General features: G+C 42.5%; 1 protein-coding gene across 2 annotated transcripts in view; it reads left to right on the top strand.

The window, feature by feature from the left end:
- The window catches only part of klhl5 (kelch-like family member 5), a 108212-nt gene that overhangs the window by 55380 nt on the left and 25555 nt on the right, over nt 1–27277 (top strand). For both annotated transcript variants that reach the window (XM_061907145.1, XM_061907153.1), the window contains exons 6-9: nt 13725–13911; nt 19653–19877; nt 24358–24433; nt 25575–25661. In XM_061907145.1, coding sequence (XP_061763129.1) covers nt 13725–13911; nt 19653–19877; nt 24358–24433; nt 25575–25661 — 575 coding nt within the window. The remainder of the gene's footprint in view (nt 1–13724; nt 13912–19652; nt 19878–24357; nt 24434–25574; nt 25662–27277) is intronic.

The following is a 27277-nucleotide window of genomic DNA, read 5'->3' on the forward strand; positions in this document are numbered from 1 at the left end:
ATGAAGTGGTTCGGGCATCTGGTCAGGATGCCACCCGAACGCCTCCCTAGGGATGTGTTTAGGGCACGTCCAGCTGGTAGGAGGCCACGGGGAAGACCCAGGACACGTTGGGAAGACTATGTCTCCCGGCTGGCCTGGGAACGCCTCGGGATCCCCCGGGAAGAGCTAAACGAAGTGGCTGGAGATAGGGAAGTCTGGGCTTCCCTGCTTAGGCTGCTGCCCCCGCGACCCGACCTCGGATAAGCGGAAGTTGATGGATGGATGGATGGAAATATAATTTACTTCACTTCACTGGGTTGGAAATGTACTTCCTGTTTCATGCCTTGAACCTGAAGTATTACTGAACATAGCGTTTCTACTGGAAAGGATTCTTCATTCATCACTAAGTAATGTTTGTAAGTTTTATAATCAATCAATCAATCAATGTTTACTTATATAGCCCTAAATCACTAGTGTCTCAAAGGGCTGCACAAACCACCACGACATCCTCGGTAGGCCCACATAAGGGCAAGGAAAACTCACACCCAGTGGGACATTGGTGACAATAATGACCCAGTGGGACGTCGGTGACAATGATGACTATGAGAACCTTAGAGAGGAGGAAAGCAATGGATGTCGAGCAGGTCTAACATGATACTGTGAAAGTTCAATCCACAATGGATACAACACAGTCGCGAGAGTTCAGTCCAAACACAGCAGCGAGAGTCCCGTTCACAGCGGAGCCAGCAGGAAACCATCCCAAGGGTAGCGGACCAGCAGCGCAGAGATGTCCCCAGCCGATACACAGAGGGACATAGAAGAAAAAGAAAAGAAACGGCAGATCAACTGGTCTAAAAAGGGAGTCTATTTAAAGGCTAGAGTATACAAATGAGTTTTAAGGTGAGACTTAAATGCTTCTACTGAGGTGGCATCGCGAACTGTTACCGGGAGGGCATTCCAGAGTACTGGAGCCCGAACGGAAAATGCTCTATAGCCCGCAGACTTTTTTTGGGCTTTGGGAATCACTAATAAGCCGGAGTCCTTTGAACGCAGATTTCTTGCCGGGACATATGGTACAATACAATCGGCAAGATAAGATGGAGCTAGACCGTGTAGTATTTTATACGTAAGTAGTAAAACCTTAAAGTCACATCTTAAGTGCACAGGAAGCCAGTGCAGGTGAGCCAGTACAGGCGTAATGTGATCAAACTTTCTTGTTCTTGTCAAAAGTCTAGCAGCCGCATTTTGTACCAACTGTAATCTTTTAATGCTAGACATGGGGAGACCCGAAAATAATACGTTACAGTAGTCGAGGCGAGACGTAACAAACGCATGGATAATGATCTCAGCGTCTTTAGTGGACAGAATGGAGCGAATTTTAGCGATGTTACGGAGATGAAAGAAGGCCGTTTTAGTAACGCTTTTAATGTGTGCCTCAAAGGAGAGAGTTGGGTCGAAGATAATACCCAGATTCTTTACCGTGTCGCCTTGTTTAATTGTTTGGTTGTCAAATGTTAGAGTTGTATTATTAAATAGAGTTCGGTGTCTAGCAGGACCGATAATCAGCATTTCCGTTTTTTTGGCGTTGAGTTGCAAAAAGTTAGCGGACATCCATTGTTTAATTTCATTAAGACACGCCTCCAGCTGACTACAATCCGGCGTGTTGGTCAGCTTTAGGGGCATGTAGAGTTGGGTGTCATCAGCATAACAGTGAAAGCTAATACCGTATTTGCGTATGATGTCACCTAGCGGCAGCATGTAGATGCTGAAGAGTGCAGGGCCAAGGACCGAACCCTGGGGAACTCCACACGTTACCTTAACGTAGTCCGAGGTCACATTGTTATGGGAGACACACTGCATCCTATCAGTAAGATAAGAGTTAAACCAAGACAGGGCTAAGTCTGACATACCAATTTGTGTTTTGATACGTTCTAATAAAATATTATGATCGACTGTATCGAAAGCAGCGCTAAGATCGAGGAGCAGCAACATAGATGACGCATCAGAATCCATCGTTAGCAATAGATCATTAGTCATTTTTGCGAGGGCTGTCTCCGTCGAGTGATTTGCCCTGAAACCGTATTGAAAGGTTTCACATAGATTGTTAGACGCTAAGTGTTCATTTAACTGCTCCGCAACAATTTTTTCAAGGATTTTTGAAATAAAGGGAAGGTGAGACACCGGTCGGTAATTTACCATGAGGTCAGGATCGAGGTTAGGTCTTTTAAGAAGAGGATGAATAACCGCTTTTTTGAATGCTAGGGGAACAGTGCCCGAGGAGAGTGATAAGTTTATAATATTTAGCACTGATGGACCTAATAATACAAAAAGCTCCTTGATCAGTTTCCCAGGAAGAGGGTCAAGTAAACATGTTGTCTGTTTTATTCCATTTACACCTTGTAACAATTCCTCTAATGTTATTTCCTCAAAACGAGAGAAACTATTTTGGAGGGCAGTATCCGCCGTATATACAATCGTGTCAGTGTTAATAGAACCCCGTTGTAGTTGGGACGCATTGTCTTTAATCTCCTTTCTAATGACTTCAGTTTTCTTACTAAAGAATTGCATAAAGTCATCAGCTGAGTGGGTTGAGCTCCTGGAAGGAAACCCTTGTTGGGTTAGCGATGCTACCGTACTAAACAAAAATTTAGGATCGTTTTTATTACGGTGGATGAGATTTGAGTAATATTTAGATTTAGCTAAGGTAAGCATGCGTTTATAAGTTATTAAACCATCACTCCATGCTTGATGGTGCACCTCAAGTTTAGTCGTGCGCCATTTGCGTTCCAGCTTTCTACATAATAATTTCTGAGCTCTAGTTTCTTCTGTAAACCACGGGGTGCGCTTTTTTGGAGCCTTTTTTAACTTTAGCGGTGCTATGTTATCAATGGTTTCGCGCAGGGCGTCGTTAAAGTTGTTAGTGAGGTTATCAATAGAGCCCACATACTTTGGGAATGGTGCCATTACCGAGGGCAGTAGGTCAGCAAGAGTTGTCGTGGCTGTATTAATGTTGCGGCTGCTATAGCAGGTATTATTATTATTAGTTTGACGAACATGCGTCTGAACCTTGAATTTTATAAGGTAATGATCGGACAATACTTTAGTATACGGGAGTATCGTAACTTTGGAAACGGTGATGCCCCTGACAAGCACTAGGTCTATCGTATTACCGTTGCGATGCGTGGGTTCATTTATTATTTGTGTGAGACCACAGCTATCCATTACAGTCTGGAGCGCTACGCACGGTGGGTCCGATGGGGTATTCATATGGATATTAAAGTCCCCCATTATGATTATATTATATATATAATATATATATATATATATATATATAATATAACTATTGGCTCAATTCCGCCTATAAATCGTTCTAAAAAACCCATCCAAAAGCCTCCATCAACCTTTTTTCCCCACACTTAGCACCCTGCGGCTTATAAAACGGCGTGACTAATATATGGATTTTTCTTTGCTAACGGCCATGATGTTTTGTATTCAACAAATAGTTTTCATATAACACCGACAGAGACACTAAAAAGGTGTATATAGCGCCATCTTTTGGAAGAGTTTGCTCACTGGGTTGGAAATGTACTTCCTGTTTCATGCCTTGAACCTGAAGTATAACTGTACATAGCGTTTCTGCTCTAAAGGATTCTTCATTCATCACTAACTGTTTGTAAGTTTTACAATATAACTATTGACTCAATTCCGCCTAAAAAGCACTCTAAAAAACCCGTCCAAAAGCCTCCGTTGACCTTTTTTCCCCACCTTTTGAACCCTACGGCTTATAAAGCGGCGCGACTAAATATGGATTTTTGTTTGCTAGCGGCCAAAATGTTTTGTATTCAACAAATAGTTTTCATATAACACCGACAGAGACACTGAAAGGGTGATGTTATTGTTTGTGATATAGCGCCATCTTTTGGAAGATTTGGCTCACTGGATTGGAAATGTACTTCCTGTTTCGTGCCTTGAACCTGAAGTAAGTAATAAACGTCCATAGTGTTTGTGCTCAAAAAGATTCTTCATTCATCACTAACTGTAAGTTTTACAATATACCTAGTGGCTTAATTCCGCCTATTAAAGCGCACTTAAAAAAAACATTCAAAAGCCTCCAACTTTTTCCCCCACACTTTGAACCCTGCGGCGTGTCAAACGGCACGACTAATATGTGAATTTTTCTTTGCTTACGGCCATGTTGTTTTGTATTCAACAAATAGTTTTCATGTAACACCGACAGAGACACTGAAAAGGTCTGTTATTGTTTGTAATATAGCGCCATCTTTTGGAAGAGTTTGCTCACCTGGTTGGAAATGTACTTCCTGTTTCATGCCTTGAACCTGAAGTATAACTGTACATAGCGTTTCTGCTTGAAAGCATTCTTCATTCATCACTAACTAATGTTTGTAAGTTTTACAATATAACTAGTGACTCAATTCCGCCTAAAAAGCACTCTAAAAAAACCCATCCAAAAGCCTCCGTTGACCTTTTTTCCCCACCTTTTGAACCCTACGGCTTTTAAAGCGGCGCGACTAAATATGGATTTTTGTTTGCTAGAGGCCAAAATGTTTTGTATTCAACAAATAGTTTTCATATAACACCGACAGAGACACTGAAAGGGTGATGTTATTGTTTGTGATATAGCGCCATCTTTTGGAAGAGTTGGCTCACTGGATTGGAAATGTACTTCCTGTTTCGTGCCTTAAACCTGAAGTAAGTAATAACCGTCCATAGCGTTTGTGCTCGAAAAGATTCTTCATTCATCACTAACTGTAAGTTTTACAATATAACTAGTGCCTTAATTCCGCCTATTAAAGCGCACTTAAAAAAAACATTCAAAAGCCTCCAACCTTTTTTCCCCACACTTTGCACCCTGCGGCTTATAAAACGGCGTGACTAATATATGGATTTTTATTTGCTAACGGCCATAATGTTTTGTATTCAACAAACAGTTTTCATATAACACCGACAGAGACACTGAAAAGGTGTGTTATTGTTTGTAATATAGCGCCATCTTTTGGAAGAGTTTGCTCACTGGGTTGGAAATGTACTTCCTGTTTCATGCCTTGTACCTGAAGTATAACTGTACATAGTGTTTCTGCTTGAAAGCATTCTTCATTCATCACTAACTAATGTTTGTACGTTTTACAATATAACTAGTGGCTCAATTCCGCCTACAGAGCGCTCTAAAAAAAACATCCAAAAGCCTCCATCAAACTTTTTTCCCCACACTTTGCACCCCTGCGGTTTATAACACGGCGTAATTAATATATGGATTTTTATTTGCTAACGGCCATATTGTTTTGTATTCAACAAATAGTTTTCATATAACACCGACAGAGACACTGAAAGGGTGTGTTATTGTATGTGATATACAGGGATGGGAATTTCCCGCAGATCCGCAGAATTCCGCCGATTTTGGCGGCGCCAGGGTCATTTATATAATATAATGCCAATGTGTGAAGGCACCAGATTAGCTAGCTCTACTATCAGCTGACAACATCAACCAATGACATTGCCTGTTATAGGCGTCTGCACGCGTTGTTTGCCGACAACATCTAGTCCCTGATCCCCAATTATTGTGAGCGTTTCTGAACTCGTATTCTGTTTATATTGGTTGTGTTTATTGGCGACTAATCTGGAAAGAAAACACAGTAGCTCTCAATTAACACGTTTCTTTATTGACAAAACAGTTTCAGACATGGTTAAGCTTATTCAAGATAGGAATGCTTCATTAGCAAAAGATATCGATAAGGACGTGAGAAAGAAGTGGAACTGGGCATGGCTCGATATATCTATCAAACTGAAGGTGAAGATTAACAACAATATCGTAGAAGTAGACGAACTGATCAGCGATTTCATTGCAAAGTGCGATGAACCGGGACGTGCTCAGTGCTTATATTGCAAGGACATTGTGAACTATGCATCTCGAGGAAAGGTGGCACTCTTTGACCACGCAAAATCGGCAAGGCATCTAAGTAAAGTGAGTTTACGGAGAAGTAATTTTTCCCTGGGATCTGCCTTCAAGCTGAAGTCAAACATCGTCACAAATGCAGCCTCAAATCAACTATCTAAGCCTCCCACCTCCGACTCGGCTCCTCTCACACCAATCTACGACAGACGAGTCCATTCAGAGGTACAATACACGATCTTATGTATTTCAACCTTCTTATATTTTGAATTCTGGTTAACCCATTTGTAGGCCTATTTTTTGTCTATATTCCAAAAGTGTGCAAGAATTTGATATATGTGTAAACTTGTATACATAAATTTCATCACATGATACATATTTATGAAAATATTTGCCAATAAATGTGAAATTTTGGTCAGGAGAATATTGTTAGATTTTGACTCAAAATAGCAGGAAATGCATCCTAAACTAACAGATTTCAAATTTTTTTCTGTGGGGGCATGCCCACAGACCCTCCTTGCGGGCGAGTGCACCGCGTGCCCTCGGGTGCAGCCACAATGCGGCCTTCCGCAAAGCGGTGTTTTTGGATTAAATATGTTCAGCTTATTTTGTAAATCTTCATTCCCATCCCTGGATATAGCGCCATCTTTTGGAAGAGTTTACTCACTGGGTTTGAAATGTACTTCCTGTTTCGTGCCTTGAACCTGAAGTATAACTTAACATAGCGTTTCTGCTCCGAAGGATTCTTCATTCATCACTAACTAATGTTTGTAAGTTTTACAATTTAAGTAGTGGCTCAATTCCGCCTAAAAAGAACTTTGAAAAAACCCCATCCAAAGGCCTCCATTAACCTTTTCTCCCCCACACTTTGAATCCTGCGGCTTATAAAACGGTGCAGCGCATATATGGATTTGTTTTTGCTAACAGCCATAATGTTTTGTATTATAGTTTTCATATAACACCGACAGAGACACTGAAAGGCTGTGTTACTCTTTGTGATAGAGCACCATCTTTTGGAAGAGTTTGCTCACTTCCTGTTTCGTGCCTTAAAAGTGAAATATAACTGTCCATAGCGTTCTAATCGAAATTATTCTTCGGTCATCACTAACTAATGTTTGTAAGTTTTACAATATAACTAAAACAAATCTTACTTACTAAACCGTTCCATGTATGACTTCTGTAGGAGTGTTTTCATGCATGTTTGTACGTGCTGTCATATTGTAATCAAGCTAGCGTTGTTAGCATTAGCTAACAGGTTTACAATGTCATTCTTCACCAAAACGTCACCGTGGAGTTATTGAGTCTGTTTAGCTAATAGGAGAGCTAGCTTCCGCAGCGAGTGGGTCCATGGCGATGACTCCTGTTTTTTTTGATCAGCCGTTTTACTGCCGTGTTACAGACGTTGTTTGGAAACAATTAATGTATATAAATAAACATTTACAAAATCTTTCATACGGGTGTATGAAGGGTACGGGGGTGGCGAATATATGGAAAACCATGTTTTTATTCTAAAATTTGGTGGGTGCGGCCTACATGCTGTACATGTATACATGCCTTAAGTATATGTGATGTAGTAACAGACCCATTCATAATATGATGTAATATTTACGTACTCATTTTAAGCATATGGCAGTGTATTCATTTCACAGGTGCTTGACAACGTTCGTTTTCCCTTTAAAAACACTACTAATCATTGTAGATTAATGAGAGACAACATAGACAAATTGTGATCAAAAACGTATATTTCTTAACCTGGATATGAGGAGGATGATCTACAAGTTTTAGAAGCTGTGTGCTAAACAGATGGCGCTTTAGTGAAACACCAAGCATCACGTAGCAGTATTGCTAAGTGCTAAACAAGAAATACAAATTAACTATCACTTACTGTACAGCGTTTACTTTCATTGGGATGCCGACTGGTGGGATGTTTGTACCTTCCCACTTACATTAAAAGTTAATCAAAAATCCTCAGGCGATTTTAAAAAGAAAATTAGGTGGCCACAAGCGAGAGTTTTTTTTATGTCTTTCTTGCCATCTCCGGGTTTAAGTCGGATGTCAAAGTTGATCAAGTTGTGACTTTGTGTCCACAACCTTCTACTGTCCCGGTGAGAGGCATGATTTATAAACTGGAATTAACTTTCACCAGCTCAGAGGCGATGCAGCAGCTCAAAATGTCAATACAAAGTTCAGTTAGAAGTTCAAGTACCAATGATTGTCACACACACACTCGGTGTGGCGAAATTATTCTCTGCATTTGACCGATCATTCTTGATCACCCCCTGGGAGGTGAGGGGAGCAGTGAGCAGCAGCGGTGGACATGCCCCGAAATCATTTTTGGTGAGTTAAGCCCCAATTCCAACCCTTGATGCTGAGTGCCAAGCAGGGAGGTAACGGCTCCCATTTTTATAGTCTTTGGTATGACTCGGCCGGGGTTTGAACTCACGACCTACCCATCTCAGGGCGGACACTCTAACCCAGGGGTAGGGAACCTATGGCTCGCGAGCCAGATGTGGCTCTTTTGTGAGCGAACTGTGGTGCTGAATTTCCCCCAGGGATCAATAAAGTACTTTCTATTTTATTCTATTCTATTCTTTTGATGACTGCATCTGGCTCTCGGATAAATCTTAGCTGACATTGCTTGACACGATAAGTAATGAATAATTCCACTTGTAATCACAGTGTTAAAAATAACGTTTGAAAAATAAAACATTCTCATGCATTTTTATGTTCAAGAAGTTGCGTTAATGGTAAGAAGTAATTTATTTATTATTGGTTAGTGGGGGGCTTTCCCTCCTGGAGGTTCTTCAGATCACCTAGCACCGACATGAGAGCCTGTTTCAGGGTTACAATATTGTTTATTGTTTCAATAAGTCTCTCAGTTGCTTTCCAGCAATTGTGTTTTTCTCTTTCGTCCTCGCTCGTGCTCTGGCTCCAGCCCCAACCCCAACCCCGTCTCTCCTCCTGGCTGCTGCTTATAACAGAGCGACAGGTGATTAGATAACAAGGCCCAGGTGGGCCATCTACGCACCTCTTGCTGATTTCGAGGTTGGTCCTGGCACACACCAGTTTGCTGCAGGCCACGCCCCCTGCACAGTTATCTTCAGAATAATGATGTTATTACAAAGAATAAGAGACGTATTATACTCTAGAAATGTTGGTCTTACCTAAAAATGCATGCGTTTAGTTGTGTTCAGTGTTAAAAAGAATATTATATGGCTGTTACGGAAATACATTTTAAATTAAAGCTGTGAGTAGCGATGGACGGGACCGACTTTTGCTGGTGTTTCCTGCCTTTCCCCATTCAACATATCTTTACCTGCACTTTACCTACCTTCCCTGCATCCTGGGGTCACACTGGTGCTTCTTTCTTTCACCCATACACGCTGGTGCTTCCTGCCATCACCCAGTTAATATATCTTTACCTGCACATTACCTACCTTCTCTGTATCCTGGTGTCAAACTGGTGCCTCCTTCTTTCACCCAGTCAACATATCTTTACCCGCACAGTACCTACCTTCTCTGCATTGTGTGGTCACGCTGGTGTTTCCTGCTTTCAAGCGGCCATCTTGAGACGACAGCAGCGCAGCAGCATCAGCTCAGCGGTTCTTTGAAGGCTTGTAAAATAAAAACCGGAGCAGTTAGTAAAACTATTTCGTCAACTTTTAATCAGAAGGGTTCAATCTCACTCCTGTGGTAGTTTGAAGCCGACACAACAAACACGCTCAGAGGAGAGAATGTTTGAAAAAAGGTGACGGGTTTTTACAAAACTTTTGTTTTGAAGGGGTAATTGCCAACTTCCTGTTGATTTTTGCTGAAGGATGCCAATGAATGAAATGTAGGTCTAAGTGAGACCTTCATAGAGGTTTTTGTTTCATGTCTCTACGACATTCCTACCGGAAGTTACGAGCAGTTTTGTCTGTGTTTTCTTCCCAAGAGCAGTTTTGTCTGTGTTTAATTCCTAGGGGGCGCTAAAGCGAAATTTAGATTTTCTTTTTTTAATTTATTTATTTAATATTTCTTTTATTATATCGCAATGTTCACCAGTCCTGATGTGTGTGTCAAGTTTGGTGAGTTTTAAAGCTTTTTAAGGGGGTCAAATTACTGCGCAAAAAGGCAAAAATTACATTTTTTAGGAAACTTTTGTTTTGAAGGGGTTTTTGCCAACTTCCCGTTGATTTTTTCTGTAGGATGTCACTGTATGAAATCTAGGTCTAAGTCGGACCTACATAGAGGTTTTTGTTTCATGTCTCTACGACATTCCTAACGAAAGTTAAAAGCAGTTTTGTCTGTGTTTTTCCTAGGGGGTGCTAGAGCGCAATTTAGAATTTTTTTAAATTTTTTTTAAATTTTATTAGATGGCAATTTTCGCAGGTCCTGATGTGTGTGTCAAATATGGTGAGTTTTGAAGCATGTTAAAGGGGTCAAATTTAAGCTCAAAGAGTTGTAATTTGCTGGAATAATAAAGAATAATAAAACCTTAGAAATACAATAGGATCCTCTGTCCCAAAGGGACATTCGGTCCCTAAATATTTAGCTTTCTTGGCTCTCTCAGCCAAAAAGGTTCCATGAGGCCACTGAGCAGCATAAGATAGATAGATATTACGGCGTGGCGCAGTGGAAGAGTGGCCGCGCGCAACCCGAGGGTCACTGGTTCAAATCCCACCTAGAACCAACCTCGTCACGTCCGTTGTGTCCTGAGCAAGACACTTCACCCTTGCTCCTGATGGGTGCTGGTGGGCGCCTTGCATGGCAGCTCCCTCCATCAGTGTGTGAATGTGTGTGTGAATGGGTAAATGTGGAAGTAGTGTCAAAGCGCTTTGAGTACCTTGAAGGTAGAAAAGCGCTATACAAGTACAACCCATTTATCATTTACCATTTACTTTAGTGATTCCTCCAGGAGAGTTCCTTCAGGAAAATTAGAATTAAAAGCAGCAGGTGTAGCGCGGCAGGTGAGGATATGAAATCCTACATAGGAAAACAATGTTCTTCTTTTCCCTGCATTGCAAAGTCGCCGCCGAAATTAATTGAGCGCAGTGACAGAATCAAATCAATTCTCTAAGCCGACGTGCAGAGCGTACAGCAGGCGAGCTAAATGGATAAGCAGCTTACACACCAGGGAGTATCCTTCAATTGCATTCAGCCGGTGAGGGCATATTAGGGTGAGCCTCCATTAGTGCATCCGTGTCATTGGAAGAAGACAAAGATGTGGCGTGCTTTGGACAGAATGTGGTCTCTCTTTACCTCACAGCATTTCCTGACACACACACACACACCATCCCGCTGGATAATAATGACAACATGTTGGATGTTTTCCTGCATAATTCCGCACTGATTTTTGCCAATTTATTGGAAAAACAATGTGAACTGATTCAGTTCTGAGGCCTATTGTCCTAGTTATGCCACGCTGAAAGACTCCTGATTGTTGCATGTTTGTATGTGGTTGTGTGTGTGTGTGTGTGTGTGTGTGTGTGTGGTGTTTAAGTGGAAGTGCACGATTGAAAAAAAAATGTTGCCGATCATTCACGATGCTTACGTAAAACCAGAACAAATGTTTTTCTTTTTTTTTGCATTCTAGAGGTGGCTAACAATGCAAATAATTGGAGTCATCTATTCATTCCGCCAATACATACATACATACATACATAGTGGATCTACTGTACATATTTTGTAGATCCACTATGGACTGGACTCTCACTATTATGTTAGATCAACTATGGACTGGACTCTCACTATTATGTTAGATCCACTATGGACTGGACTCTCACTATTATGTTAGATCCACTATGGACTGGACTCTCACTATTATGTTAGATCAACTATAGACTGGACCCTCACTATTATGTTAGATCCACTATGGACTGGACTCTCTCACTATTATGTTAGATCTACTATGGACTGGACTCTCTCACTATTATGTTAGATCCACTACGGACTGGATTTTAACACTATTATGTTAGATCCACTATGGACTGGATTCTCTCACTATTATGTTAGATCCACTATGGACTGGACTTTCACAATATTATGTTAGATCCACTATGGACTGGACTTTCACAATATTAACTTAGATCCACTACGGACTGGACTCTCACAATATTATGTTAGATCCACTATGGAATGGACTATCACAATATTATGTTAGATCCAATATGGACTGGACTCTCACTATTATGTTAGATCCACTATGGAATGGACTCTCACTATTATGTTGGACCCACTATGGACTGGATGCTCTCACTATTATGTTAGATCCACTATGGATTGGATGCTCTCACTATTATGTTAGATCCACTATGGACTGGACGCTCTCACTATTATGTTAGATCCACTATGGACTGGACTCTCACTAATATGTTAGATCCACTTACTGGAGTCTCACACTATTATGTTAGATCCACTATAGACTGGACTCTCACAATATTATGCTAGATCCACTATGGACTGGACTCTCACACTATTATGCTAGATCCACTATGGACTGGACTCTCTCACTATTATGTTAGATCCACTATGGACTGGGCTCTCACACTATTATGTTAGATCCAGTATGGACTGGACTCTCAACAATATTATATTAGATCCACTATGGACTGAACTCTCACAATATTATGCTAGATCCACTATGGACTGGCCTCTCCCACCATTATGTTAGATCCAGTATGGACTGGATTCTCTCACTATTATGATAGATCCACTATGGACTGGATTCTCACTATCTTAGATCCACTATGGACTGGACTCTCACTAATATGTTAGATCCACTTACTGGACTCTCACACTATTATGTTAGATCCGCTATGGACTAGACTCTAAAAATATAATTCTAGATCCAATATGGACTGGACTCTCACACTATTATGTTAGCTCCACTATGGATTGGACTCTCAGAATATTATGCTAGATCCACTATTGACTGGGCTCTTACTATTATGTTAGATCCAGTATGGACTGGACTCACACTATTATGTTAGCTCCACTATGGACTGGACTCTCACAATATTATGCTAGATCCACTATGGACTGGACCCTTACTATTATGTTAGATCCAGTATGGACTGGACTCTCACTATTATGTTAGATCCACTATGGACTGGACTCTCACAATATTATGTTAGATCCACTATGGACTGGACTCTCACTATTATGTTAGATCCACTATGGACTGGACTCTCACAATATTATGTTAGATCCACTATGGGCTGGACTATCACAATATTATGTTAGATCCACTATGGACTGGACTCTCACAATATTATGCTGGATCCACTCGACGTCCATTGCGCCGGTCGCCCAGGGGTCCCCTCCAAGGTTTCTCATTGTCATCCCATTGGGTTGAGTTTTTCCTTGCCCTGGTGTGAAATCTAAGCCAAGGATGTCCATGTGGCTTGTGCAGCCCTTTGAGACACTCGTGATTTAGGGCAATATAAGTAAACATTGATTGATTGATTGCATGTACATTTACAAAAAAAAAATAATAATACTATGACTCCTTTAATCCGGTGCGCCCTATGGCCGGGAAAATACGGTACACCTCCTTTTAGCTTCAGACGACACGTTCCCCTTGCATGTGGTGGCTGTGATTTAGGGCTGAAGTGTGGAAAATTGCATGTCTGGAGAGAGCGAGGAAAGGAAGAGGATATAAAATTTAATATGAGATTGCTGGTGAGACATGGTTGATGGATCCGTGGTCCAAGATGTGCGTGTGTGCAGGGTCTAATCCCTCAAATCACTGAGAAGATCTTCCACCTGACCCTCGGTTGTCAGCAATCGGCAATGCCACAGGAAGTGACTCTGCACATTTATTTTGTCTAATCTCTCGTTTCTTTCATACGTGCAGTTCTTGGCAGACCTGGAGACCAGCCCCCTCCTGCGGGACAGCGTGGACTGCCAGCGGCTGCTGATGGAGGGAATGAAGTACCACCTCTTGCCCCAGCGTCGGCCCCTGCTGCAGGGCCCGCGCACCCGGCCCCGGAAGGCCACCGTCGGGGCCATGTTTGCCGTCGGCGGAATGGACGCCACTAAAGGTAGCTTCGGGACCACCGGAACATGAAAAAGGGGATTATCGTCCTAAAATCCAATTGTATCTGACAAGATAAGCTCAGTACTTGGGTCATCGTGAAAAATGAAAGGAAAAAAAATGATGATAACCTCAAAGTAAACACATTTTTCCGAAAAAAGTAGTTAAAAAGCTCCTGAGTGGCAAGGCCCCAGGGGTGGATGAGATCCGCCCCGAGTTCTTTAAGGTTCTGGATGCTGTGGGGCTGTGTTGGTTGACAAACCTCTGGACACCGGGGGCGGTATCTCTCTTTTGGCAGACCGGAGTGGTGGTTCCTCTCTTTAAGAAGGGGAACTGGAGGGTGTGTCCCAGCTACCGTGGGATCACACTCATCAGCCTTCCCGGTAAGGTCTATTCAGGTGTACTGGAGAGGAGGCTTCGCCGGATAGTCGAACCTCGGATCCAGGGGGAACAGTGTGGTCTTCGTCTTGGTTTTCTTTCGACTCTCGGAAGGGTCCTTGAGAGGGATTTTCAACTACCGGATTTTCCGTAACATAGGGCGCACGCTATTCAGGTGTATTTTCATACAAAAGGGGCACTGAAGTTGCCGAGGTAGTTAAAAAGCTCCCCGGTGGCGAGGGCCCAGGGGTGGATGAGACCCCCCCGGAGTTCCTTAAAGCTCTGGATGCTGTGGGGCTGTCTTGGTTGACAAGACTCTGCAGCATCGCGTGGACATCGGGGGCGGTACCTCTGGATTGGCAGACCGGGGTGGTTGTTCCTCTCTTTAAGAAGGGGAACCGAAGGGTGTGTCCCAACTATCGTGGGATCACACTCCTCAGCCTTCCCGGTAAGGTCTATTCAGGTGTACTGGAGAGGAGGCTTCGCCGGATAGTCGAACCTCGGATTCAGGAGGAACAGTGAGGTTTTCGTCCTACTCTCGGCAGGGTCTTTCAGGGTGCATGGGAGTTTGCCCAACCAGTCTACATGTGCTTTTCAGACTTGGAAAAGGCATTCGACCGTGTACCCCGGGAAGTCCTGTGGGGAGTGCTCAGAGAGTATGGGGTATCGGACTGTCTAAATGTGGCGGTCCGCTCCCTGTATGATCAGTGTCAGAGCTTGGTCCACTTTGCCGGCAGTAAGTCGGACCAGTTCCCAGTGAGGGTTTGACTCCGCCAAGGCTGCCCTTTGTCACATATTCCGTTCAGAACTTTTATGGACAGAATTTCTAGGCGCCGTCAGGGCGTTGAGGGGATCCGGTTTGGTAGCTGCTGGATTAGGTCTCTGCTTTTTGCAGATGATGTGGTCCTGATGGCTTCATCTGGCCAGGATTTTCAGCTCTCACTGGATCGGTTCGCAGCAGAATGTGAAGCGACCAGGATGAGAATCAGCACCTCCAAGTCCGAGTCCATGGTTCTCGCCCGGGAAAGGGTGGAGTGCCATCTGCAGGTTGGGCAGGAGATCTTGCCCCAAATTGAGGAGTTCAAGTACCTCGGAGTCTTGCTCACGAGGGGGGGGAGACTGGATCGTGAGATTGACAGGCGGCTCGGTGCGGTTCCCCCACACTTTGAACCCTGTGGCTTATTAAACGGTGCGACTAATACATGGATTTTTCTTTGCCAATGGCCATAATGTTTTGTATTCAACAAATAGTTGTCATATAACACCGACAGAGATACTGAAAAAATGTGAAATTGTTTGTTGTATAGCGCCATTTTTTGGAAGAGTTTGCTCACTGGGTTGAAAATGCACTTCCTGTTTCGTGCCTTGGACCTGGCGTTTCTGCGCAAAAGGATTCTTCATTCATCACTAACTAATGTTTGTAAGTTTTACAACATAACTAAAACAAATCTTATTTACTAAACCTTCCCATGTTTGATGTCTTTAGAAGTGTTTTCATGCGTATTTGTACGTGCTAACATAACGTGATTAAGCTAGCGTTGTTGGTATTAGCAAATCTGCTAACACGTTTACGAATGTCTGTGTTAGTATTATTAACTGTGAATAATTATTTTTCTAATAATAGTTTCACAACCATGACGCCATACACTCCAAGATGGTAAATGCATACAAACAATATTAATACAAATAATAATAATAATAAAAATAGTTAAACCAGTGGAACCTCAATTTATGAACCATATTGGATCTTGAACAGGGTTTGTAAATCGGAAAGTTTGTATAGTCAAGCAAATTTCTCCATATGAAACAATGGAAATACGAATAATTGGTTCCAGCCTCGACAAAAGTCCATATTTTAGTGAAAGTTTGTACACAATATAAAGTGCTATATAGTTCTGTATATCAACCATAACATGACAAGGAGGTGATTAAATAACTGTCTCTTTATTAACAGGCAAAAAACAACAAGAAGCTGAACTGTCACACAGAAGTCCCTTTGATGCCCTCACAAATGATCAAAAATCACAAAAATCCTTAACTTTAACAACCATATTTCTACAATAATAAACATTTTAAAAAGTAAAAAAGCTGCACAGTCAGCTAAACAGACTTAATAACTCCACTGGGAAGTTTTGGAGACTTTACTGAGGGATTTGTGACACTGAATGAAAAAGAAATGCCATTGTAAGTTAAGGATACTAACGCGGACACTTGTAAACGTTATAGCATATTAGGTAATGCTAACGACGCTACTGTTGTCACATTACAATAACGCGTACAAATATGCATGAAAGCACTCCTACAGACATCACACATGCCCTCACAAATGATCAGAAATCACAACAATTCCTTAACTCCCATCCATCCATCCATTTTCTACCGCTTATTCCCTTTTGGGATCACGGGGGGCGCTGGCGCCCCCGAACCATATTGCTACAATAATAGACATTTTAAAAAGGAAAATCGACTCATGGTAAATTATCAGCAAAGGTCCTTTGGTGAGCTTTGAAACTGCACACAGATGGAGAGTAGGGAGGTGTGCGTGTGTGTGTGTGTGTGTGTGTGTGCTTTGGAAGAGGTGCCGCTGAACAAGAGGCACTGTTGTAAGTCTGCTTTAGCATCTTTTTCGAGCTCTCATCACAATTAAAAACCTGCAGTTGTAAAATGAGTTACCTACACACATTTTGTAAATGTTTATTAGATTATTGAAATGTTTATACAAAAACACTCCTACAGACATCACACATGCCCTCACAAATGATCAGAAATCACAACAATTCCTTAACTTTAACAACCATACTTCTACAATAATAAACATTTTAAAAAGTAAAATCTACTCAAGGTCCTGTGGTGAGCTTTTCCTCGTGAGAGGAGAGAAACCGCACGCAGAGAGAGAAAATGGAGGGTTGTGTGTGCTTTGGAAGAGGCGCCACTGAACAAGAAGCACTCTAGCAAGTCCGGTTTAGCATCTTTTTCGAGTTCTCATTACAATTAAAAACGTGCTGTTGTAAAATTAGTTATTTGCACAGATTTTAGAAATATTTATTAGATTATTGAAATGTTTATACCAAAACACTCCTACAGACATCACACATGCCCTCACAAATGATCGGAAATCACAACAACTCCTTAACTTTAACAACCATATCGCTACAAAAATAAAAATAATAAAAGTAAAATCTACTCAAGGTCCTCTGGTGAGTTTTTCTCGTGAGAGGAGAAAAACCTAACGCAGAGAGAGAAAATGGAGGGGTGTGTGTACTTTGGAAGAGGCGCTGCTGAAGAAGAGGCACTCTTGTAAGTCCGCTTTATCATCTTTTTCGAGTTCTCATCACAATTAAAAACTTGCTGTTGTAAAATTAGTTATTTACACAGATTTTATAAATATTTATTAGATTATTGAAATGTTTATACGAAAACACTCCTACAGACATCACACATCAATCAATCACTCAATCAATGTTTATTTATATAGCCCTAAATTACATGTCTCAAAGGACTGCACAAACCATTATGACTACAACATCCTCGGAAAAACCCACATAAGGGCAAGGAAAACTCACACCCAGGGGGACGTCGGTGACAATGATGACTATGAGAACCTTGGAGAGGACCACAAATGTGCCCCCACCACCACCCAAGGGGCCGAAAGCAATGGATGTCGAGCAGGTCTAACATGATACTGTGAAAGTTCAATCCATAGTGGATCCAACACAGCCGCGAAAGTTCAGTTCAAAGCGGATCCAAGACAGCAGCGAGAGTCCCGTCCACAAGAAACCATCCCAAGCGGAGTCGGATCAGCAGCGTAGAGATGTCCCCAACCAATACACAGGCGAGCGGTCCATCCTGGGTCCTGACTATGGACAGCCAGTACTTCATCCATGGCCATCGGACCGGACCCCCTCCACAAGGGAGGGGGGGACAGAAGAGAAAAAAAAAAGATGCGGCAGATCAACTGGTCTAAAAAGGAGGTCTATTTAAAGGCTGGAGTATACAAATGCACTCTCAAATGATCAGAAATCTCAACTATTCCTTAACTTTAACAACCATATTGCTACAATAATAAACATTGTAAAAAGTAAAATCTACTCAGGGTCCTCTGGTGAGCTTTTCCTCGCGAGAGGAGAGAAACCGCACTCAGAGAGAGAAAATGGAGGGGTGTGTGTGCGTTGGAAGAGGCGCCGCTGAACAAGAGGCACTCTTGCAAGTCCGCTTTAGCATCTGTTTCGAGTTCTCATCACAATTAAAAACTTGCTGTTGTAAAATGAGTTATTTACACAGATTTTGTAAATGTTAATTAGATTATTGAAACGTTTATATGAAAACTCTCCTACAGACATCACACATGCCCTCACAAATGATCAGAAATCACAACTATTCCTTAACTTTAACAACCATAATGCTACAATAATAAACATAATAAAAGTAAAATCTACTCGAGGTCCTCTGGTGAGTTTTTCTCGTGAGAGGAGAAAAACCTAACGCAGAGAGAGAAAATGGAGGGGTGTGTGTACTTTGGAAGAGGCACCGCTGAACAAGAGGCACTCTTGTAAGTCCGCGTTGGCATCTTTTTCGAGTTCTCATCACAATTAAAAACTTGCTGTTGTAAAATGAGTTATTTACATAGATTTTGTAAATGTTTATTAGATTATTGAAATGTTTCTACGAAAACACTCCTACAGACATCACACATCAATCAATCAATCAATGTTTATTTATATAGCCCTAAATCACAAATGTCTCAAAGGACTGCACAAACCACTACGACTACAACATCCTCGGAAAAACCCACATAAGGGCAAGGAAAACTCACACCCAGTGGGAAGTCGGTGACGATGACTATGAGAACATTGGAGAGGACCACAAATGTAGATTATTGAAATGTTTATATGAAAACACTCATCACACATGCCCTCACAAATGATCAGAAATCACAACAATTCCTTAACTTTAACAACCATACTGCTACAATAATAAACATTTTAAAAAGTAAAATCTACTCAAGGTCTTCTGGTGAGCTTTTCCTCGCAAGAGTAGAGAAACCGCACGCAGAGAAAGAAAATGGAGGGGTGTGTGTGCTTTGGAAGAGGCGCCGCTGAATAAGAGGCACTCTTGTAAGTCCGCTTTAGCATCTTTTCCGAGTTCTCATCACAATTAAAAACTTGCTGCGGGACACAAAAATGATGAATAAAACGTTCGCACACAGGTATATTCAGCTTGATCCAAAGGTCTGTAAATGGAAAAGTTCCCAAATCGAGGAGGTTGGAGTGTAACGGAGGTCACACTGATGTTACAATCATGGTCTTATATTTGCTGATGTTTAATATCAATGTACGTTGTTTTTTTTTTTTTTGGTCTGGCTTCCTTCAGGTGCCACCAGTATCGAGCAGTACTCCCTGCGGCGGGACAAGTGGAAGCAGGTGGCGACCATGAGCGGTCGGAGGCTTCAGTTTGGCGTCGCCGTCCTGGACGGCCGCATCTATGTGGTCGGGGGCCGAGATGGGCTGAAGACCCTCAACACTGTGGAGTGCTACAACCCTCAGAGCAAGACCTGGAGCGTCATGCCACCCATGTCCACACACAGACATGGCCTCGGTGAGCCCTTCTTCCTCGCTACACAAATGTCATTCTCATTATAATAATCGTTACAAGTGTCGCTAATTAAAACCAGCAGGTTGAATTTTAAAACATCAAATTTTTATACTCGTTATTTTTAGTAGTGTATGTAAACTTTTGACCACGTCTGTATACTGTACAGTGGGACCTCGACTTACGAACCCCTCTTTTTGCAAAGTTTTCGATTTACAAACTAGCCAATGTGTGCTTGTTCGTATTAAAGAGAACGAAAAAGCGGGCTTCTCGCCACAGCAAGTTTTTAATTGTGATTAGACCAGACTTTTCTGGACAAACATGCCAAAGTCGGGTTGTACAATATATTAGTATAGTACCGCGATAGTAATAAACCATATTCAGTACTATTCCGCCTCTGAAAAGTACTGGTCACTCTATCGTCGTCATGTCGTGTCGTTGCTGGTTTTACGAGGAGAGGAGCGTGTTCGGCAGCGCACAATCACAGAAACTTGCTAAGGGACATGTAAGCAAATATTAACACTGCTGTATGTATACTTTTGACCCAACACATTTGCTCACCTTTTCAGTAAACCCATAATAAATTCATTAAAGAAGCAGACTTCATGAATGTTCGGGATGGTTGGCAAGTATGACTGCGCCCAAGACCCAACCTCCGGGCTGATGATTTTAGGTTGTCCTGAACAATTTGGAGGTAATCCTCCCATTTACTCTGGCAGCAAAAACAGGCCCAGAGCATAATATTACCACTACCATGCTTGACGGTAGGTGTGGTGTTACTGGGATTAAAGGCCACACCTTTTCTCCTCCAAACATTTTGCTGGGTATTGTGGCCAAACAGCTCCATTTTTGTTTCATCTGACATCACATGGAGGGAAAGTTTCTGGGGTCAGATGAGACAGAAATTGAGCTGTTTGGCCACAATACCCAGTAATATGTTGGGAGGAGAAAAGGTGAGGCCTTTAGTCCCAGGAACACCATGCCTGTGGCACATATGCTTGTGCTTTATTCTCCTCCTTTCCAGCCATTCGCTGGCTTCAACACGCACTATCCTTGCATACTGTCGATGTAAAGTAGGCAGAATGGCACGATGAAGAGGTAAAAAAAACAGCTTAGGTATGAAGATTGCTGTCCTGGAGTATAGGTCAGGGTTCCCATGGTACAGGCTGGTTGAGATGGTTGCACTCCAACTTTCAACGTATGTCAGCTTTAAATCGTCCGAAAAGGCGATTTGACTCGTCGTTTAGGCCGGCTGCATGGTCGTTGGAGCGTTGGTATGGCTCAGGTGGCAAGCTTCTGCTTGAATTTTTGACCACAAAATTGGGGCAGTTCAGCTGAATGTGTTGGTTTTCTGACATGAACTCGTTTCCTCAGCATTGTCCACACATTTAAGTCAGGACTTTGATAAAGTCATTATAAAAAAAACTTAATTCTAGCCTGATTTAGCCATTCCTTTACCACTTTTGATGTGTGTTTGGAGTCATTGTCCTGTTGGAACAGCCAACAGCGCCCAAGACCCAACCTCTGGGCTGATGCTTTTAGCTTGTCCTGAAGAATTTGGAGGTAATCTTCCTTTTTCATTGTCCCATTGAAAGCACCAGTTTAATTGGCAGCAAAAACAGGCCCAGAGCATAATACTACCACCACCACGCTTGATAGTAGGAATGGTGTTCCTGGGATTAAAGGCCACACCTTTTCTCCTCCAAACATATTGCTGGGTATTGTGGCCAAACAGCTCCATTTTTGTTTCATCTGACATCACCTGGACAAATATAAGACCTTCTGGAGGAAAGTTCTGTGGTCAGAAAACCAACAAATTTACCTAAGATCATCAGCCCGGAGGTTGGGTCATGGGCGCAGTTGGGTGTTCCAACAGGACAATGACCCCAAATACATGTCAAAAGTGGTAATGTGGTAATGTACATTTTTGACCACTCTTCTTTACAAAATTGGTGCAGTTCAGCTAAATGTGTTGGTTTTCTGACATGGACTTGTTTCTTCAGCATTGTCCACACGTTTAAGCCAGGACTTTGGGGAGGCCATTCTAAAACCTTAACTCGAGCCTGATTTAGCCATTCCTCTACCATTTTTGACGTGTGTTTGGGGTCATTGTCCTGTTGGAACACCCAACTGGGCCCAAGAGGTGAGGTTTTTAATCCTTTAATCCCAGGAACACCAAGCCTACGGTCAAGCTTGGTGGTGGTAGTATTTTACTCTGGGCCTGTTATGCTGCCAATGGAACTGGTGCTTTACAGAGAGTAAATGGGACAATGAAAAAGGAGGATTACCTCCAAATTCTCTCAGGACAACCTAAAATCATCAACCCGGAGGTTGGGTCTTGGGCGCAGTTGGGTGTTCCAACAGGACAATGACCCCAAAAACACGTCAAAAGTGGTAAAGGAATTGCTAGATCAGGCTAGATTGAAGACAAATAAGAGTTTTAGAAATGATCGGAAACTCAAGACAGCCATGACATTATGTTCTTTACATGCGTATGCAAACTTTTGACCACGACTGTATATTTGAAGCGGACAAGAATTAACTAAAGATTTGTATTGAGATGGTTTAGCATTCATATCGCAGACAAAGACGGCTTGGGGCCATGGCACAGCACCCCGGCTGTAAATCAGTCCGTGTTGTGTTCAAGGACACCCCTGCAGGGTGGATTAAACCAAGCCCACCGTCATACGGCATGCTGCTGCTGCTGTTTTCTTTTACGAGTGTGATGGGGGGCGCATCTGTCAAAACATCTGTTTTCTAGCATCTAAATCCCTTGAGTCGAGGAGGCAATAAGAACCCTCACAGGTGTAGCCCTAAACCGCGGTGGTTTTTACAAACCCCATTTCCATATGAGTTGAGAAATTGTGTTTGATGTAAATATAAACTGAATACGATGATTTGCAAATCATTTTCAACCCATATTCAGTTGAATATGCTACAAAGACAACATATTTGATGTTCAAACTGATAAACATTTTTTTTTTGCAAATAATCATTAACTTTAGAATTTGATGCCAGCAACACGTGACTAAGAAGTTGGGAAAGGTGGCAATAAATACTGATAAAGTTCAGGAATGCTCATCAAACACTTATTTGGAACATCCCACAGGTGTGCAGGCTAATTGGGAACAGGTGGGTGCCATGATTGGGTATAAAAACAGCTTCCCAAAAATGCTCAGTCTTTCACAAGAAGGATGGGGCGAGGTACACCCCTTTGTCCACAACTCCGTGAGCAAATAGTCAAACAGTTTGAGAACAACGTTTCTCAAAGTGCAATTGCAAGAAATTTAGGGATTTCAAAATCTACGCTCCATAATATCATCAAAAGGTTCAGAGAATCTGGAGAAATCACTCCACGTAAGCGGCATGGCCGGAAACCAACATTGAATGACCGGGACCTTCGATCCCGTTTCAAAAACCCACATCAATCTCTAAAGGATATCACCACATGGGCTCAGGAACACTTAGGAAAACCACCGTCACTAAATACAGTTTGTCGCTACATCTGTAAGTGCAAGTTAAAGCTCTACTTTGCAAAGCGAAAGCCATTTATCAACAACATCCAGAAACGCCGCCGGCTTCTCAGTCCAAGATGGACTGATGCAAAGTGGAAAATTTTGTGGTCTGATGAGTCCACATTTCAAAATGTTTTTGGAAATATTTGACATCGTGTCATTCAGACCAAAGGGGAAGCGAACCATCCAGACTGTTATCGACACAAAGTTCAAAAGCCAGCATCTTTGATGGTATGGGGGTGCATTAGTGCCGAAGGCACGGGTAACTTATACATCTGTGAAGGCACCATTAATGCTAAAAGGTACATACAGGTTTTGGAACAACATATGCTGCCATCTAAGCGCCGTCTTTTTCATAGACGCCCCTGCTTATTTCAGCAAGACAATGCCAAGCCACATTCAGCACGTGTTACAACAGCGTGGTTTCGTAAAAAAAAGAGTGCGGGTACTTTCCTGGCCCGCCCGCAGTCCAGACCTGTACCCCATTGAAAATGTGTGCCGCATTATGAAGCGTAAAATACGACAGCAGAGACCCCGGACTGTTGAACGACTGAAGCTCTACATAAAACAAGAATGGGAAACAATTCCACTTTCAAAGCTTCAACAATTAGTTTCCTCAGTTCTTAAACGTTTATTGAGTGTTAAAAGAAAATGTGATGTAACACAGTGGTCAACACGCCCTTTCCCAACTACTTTGGCACGTGTTGCAGCCATGAAATTCTAAGTTAATTATTATTTGCAAAAACTAAATAAAGTTTAGGAGTTTGAACATCAAATATGTTGTCTTTGTAGTGAATTCAACTGATTATGGGTTGAAAAGGATTTGCAAATCATTGTATTCTGTTTATATTTACATCTAACACAATTTCCCAACTCATATGGAAACGGGGTGTGTACCAGCTCACTGAAATGTTGTGGAGCGTTGCCATGAATCCGGTCACGCATGTCCTGTGTGTGTGATGCTGCTGCAGGTGTAGCCGTCCTCGAGGGGCCCATGTACGCAGTCGGAGGCCACGACGGTTGGAGCTACCTCAGCACCGTGGAAAGGTGAGCAAGCAAACCTTCACGAAAATAATCAGAACCTTAAAAACGACGGCTGCGCAGTGCCCTCGTGGCTGGAGTGTCCGACCTGAGGTTGGTAGGTCGTGAGTTCAAACCCCAGCTGAGTCATACCAAGGGGTATAAAAATGGGAGCCGTTACCTCCCTGCTTGGCACTCAACATCAAAGGTTGGAATTGGGGGTTGAATTACCAAAAATGATTCCCCGGGCGCGGCCACCGCTGCTGCTCACTGCTCCTCTGTGGGGATGGGTCAAATGCAGAGGATAATTTCACCGCACCTAGTGTGTGCGTGACAATCATTGGCATTTGAACTTTTAATTTTAATAAAGAATCACTACTTCGAGGAGTTCAAGTACCTCTGAGTCTTGTTCACGAGTGGGAGAAGAGTGGATCGTGATATCGACAGGTGGATCGGTGCGGCGTCTTCAGTAATGCGGACGCCGTATCAAACCATTGTGGGGAAGAAGGAGCTTAGCCGGAAGGCAAAGCTCTCAATTTACCGGTCGATCTACGTTCCCATCCTCACCTATGGTCATTAGCTTTGGGTTATGACCGAAAGGACAAGATCACGGGTACAAGCGGCCGAAATGAGTTTCCTCCGCCGGGGCTCTCCCTTAGAGATAAGGTGAGAAGCTCTGTCATCCGGGAGGAGCTCAAAGTAAAGCCGCTGCTCCTCCACATGGAAAGGAGCCAGATGAGGTGGTTCGAGTCTGGGCTTTTCTGCTTAGGCTGCTGCCCCCGCTACCTACCAAGAAAAGTGCACTTGTTATTAGTGACAATATACTTATTTTAAGGTATTTTGGGGTTCATTGAGGTTAGCTAATTTTACTTGTTTTGGAAATTCTTGACAAGTTGAATTTTCTTGTTCTATTGGCAGATAATTTTGCATAGTTCAAATAAAATACCCCTCATTTTTTGTGTTTTTTTTTTCTTGTTTTTAAACACTGACTTTTTGCAGTGTACACTTACATCATATAGAGAGCATTATGTCCCTCTGGTGTATCTAAACTAGGCAACAAACATTTGAATAAAGTCTGAATATGTCTTTAACAACGCTCTTGTGAGGGATCCTAGGAGATTGTGTGCAGTGTGTACATGAAGGACTCACACCGTGTTTTGTTTATTAGGTGGGATCCTCAAGCTCGCCAATGGAGCTTCGTTGCCAGCATGGCCACGCCCAGAAGCACCGTGGGATTGGCAGTACTCAACGGCAAGTAAGTGACGGGGATCTTCAATGAAGGTGAAACTTTTCATGGTATCTCATACATCAGCCTGATCACACTTTTACTGTGCCGTTTACCGTTTTGATATTTTTTATTTTCAAAACCAATACAATGAACACTATACTGCCAAAAGTGAGTCTGGGCCACCTGCCTTGACTCACATATGAAATTGAAGTATCATAGGGTTCACTATGACGTGGGTCCACATTTTGCAGCTATCTCAGCTTCAACTCTTCTGGGAAGGCTGTCCACAAGGTTGCGGATTGTGTTTATAGGAATTTTCCACCGTTCTTCCAAAAACGCGTTGGTGAGGTCACGCACTGATGTCGGTGGAGAAGGCCTGCCTCTCAGTCTCCGTTGTAATTCATCCCAAAGGTGTTCTATCAGGTTCTGGTCAGGACTCTGTGCAGGCCAGTCAAGTTCATCCACACCAGACTCTGTCATCCATGTCTTTATGGTGCAGATGTCCTTAGGTACACAATCATGTTGCAAAAGGAAGAAATGTTTGAGCGTCCGCCATTGTAGTCCATGACGACAAGCTACTTTTTTATGTGGCATTCATTTTTCCGCCTTTGCCACTTTTAATATAAAGTAGTGTAAAATTCTTACTTATATCTGTCAGTAAACTCGCCATGAAAGCGCTAAAACATACAGGTATAGTGAGTTTGCATTATTCACCCAAACAACTTTAGTTATTAGAGAGTTTTGGTCGGATGTTTTTTCACGAGACACATTTCCCGCGTTGTTGCTGCTCTAGTGAGCCACGGATGAGGAGATGCTGTTCCATTATTGATTGAAATAAAGGTTGAATGTCATTAAACAGTTAGCTCCATCTTTTGATACTTCTTCCACTCCCATCCTTGCACGCTACACCGCTACAACAATGATGACGGGGGAGGAGACGCTGTCCAAAGAATAAGACCGCCCACAACACGGCGCATCCTGAAGAAACGCTCAGAAAGCGACTCGAAGATGATCTGCACTGCAAAAAGTCAGTTTTAAAAACAAGAAAAAAACAAACAAAAATGAGGGATATTTTATTTGAACTGAGCAAAACTATCTGCCAATCGAACAAGAAAATTTGGCTTGTCAAGACTTTCCAAAACAAGTAAAATTAGCTAACCTCAATGAACCCAAAAATACCTTAAAAAGAACAGAAAATAAGCAAATATCACCCTTATTTGAGATATTTAATCTTACTTAGATTTCAGTTTTTGCAGTGTGTAAAATATCTATGCAACCCTTTCATCAAAGAACCACCATCACATGTTATGTAGACCACAAGATAGTGTTAAATTTTGAAAATAATCATAATATGACCCCTTTTAATGCGCCTTATAATCCAGTGCGCTTTCCATCCATCTTCTTCCGCTTATCTGAGGTCGGGTCGCGGGGGCAGCAGCCTAAGTAGGGAAGCCCAGACTTCCCTCTCCCCAGCCACCTTGTCCAGCTCCTCCCAGGGGATCCCGAGGCGTTCCTAGGCCAGCCGGGAGACACATTCTTCCCACCTTGTCCTGGGTCTTCCCCGTGGCCTCCTACCGGTCGGACATGCCCTAGAGAGGCGTTCGGGTGGCATCCTGACCAGATGACCGAACCACCATATCTTG

This window comes from Nerophis ophidion, linkage group LG01 (assembly GCF_033978795.1).
Source record: "Nerophis ophidion isolate RoL-2023_Sa linkage group LG01, RoL_Noph_v1.0, whole genome shotgun sequence".
Classification (NCBI taxonomy): Eukaryota; Metazoa; Chordata; class Actinopteri; order Syngnathiformes; family Syngnathidae; genus Nerophis; species Nerophis ophidion.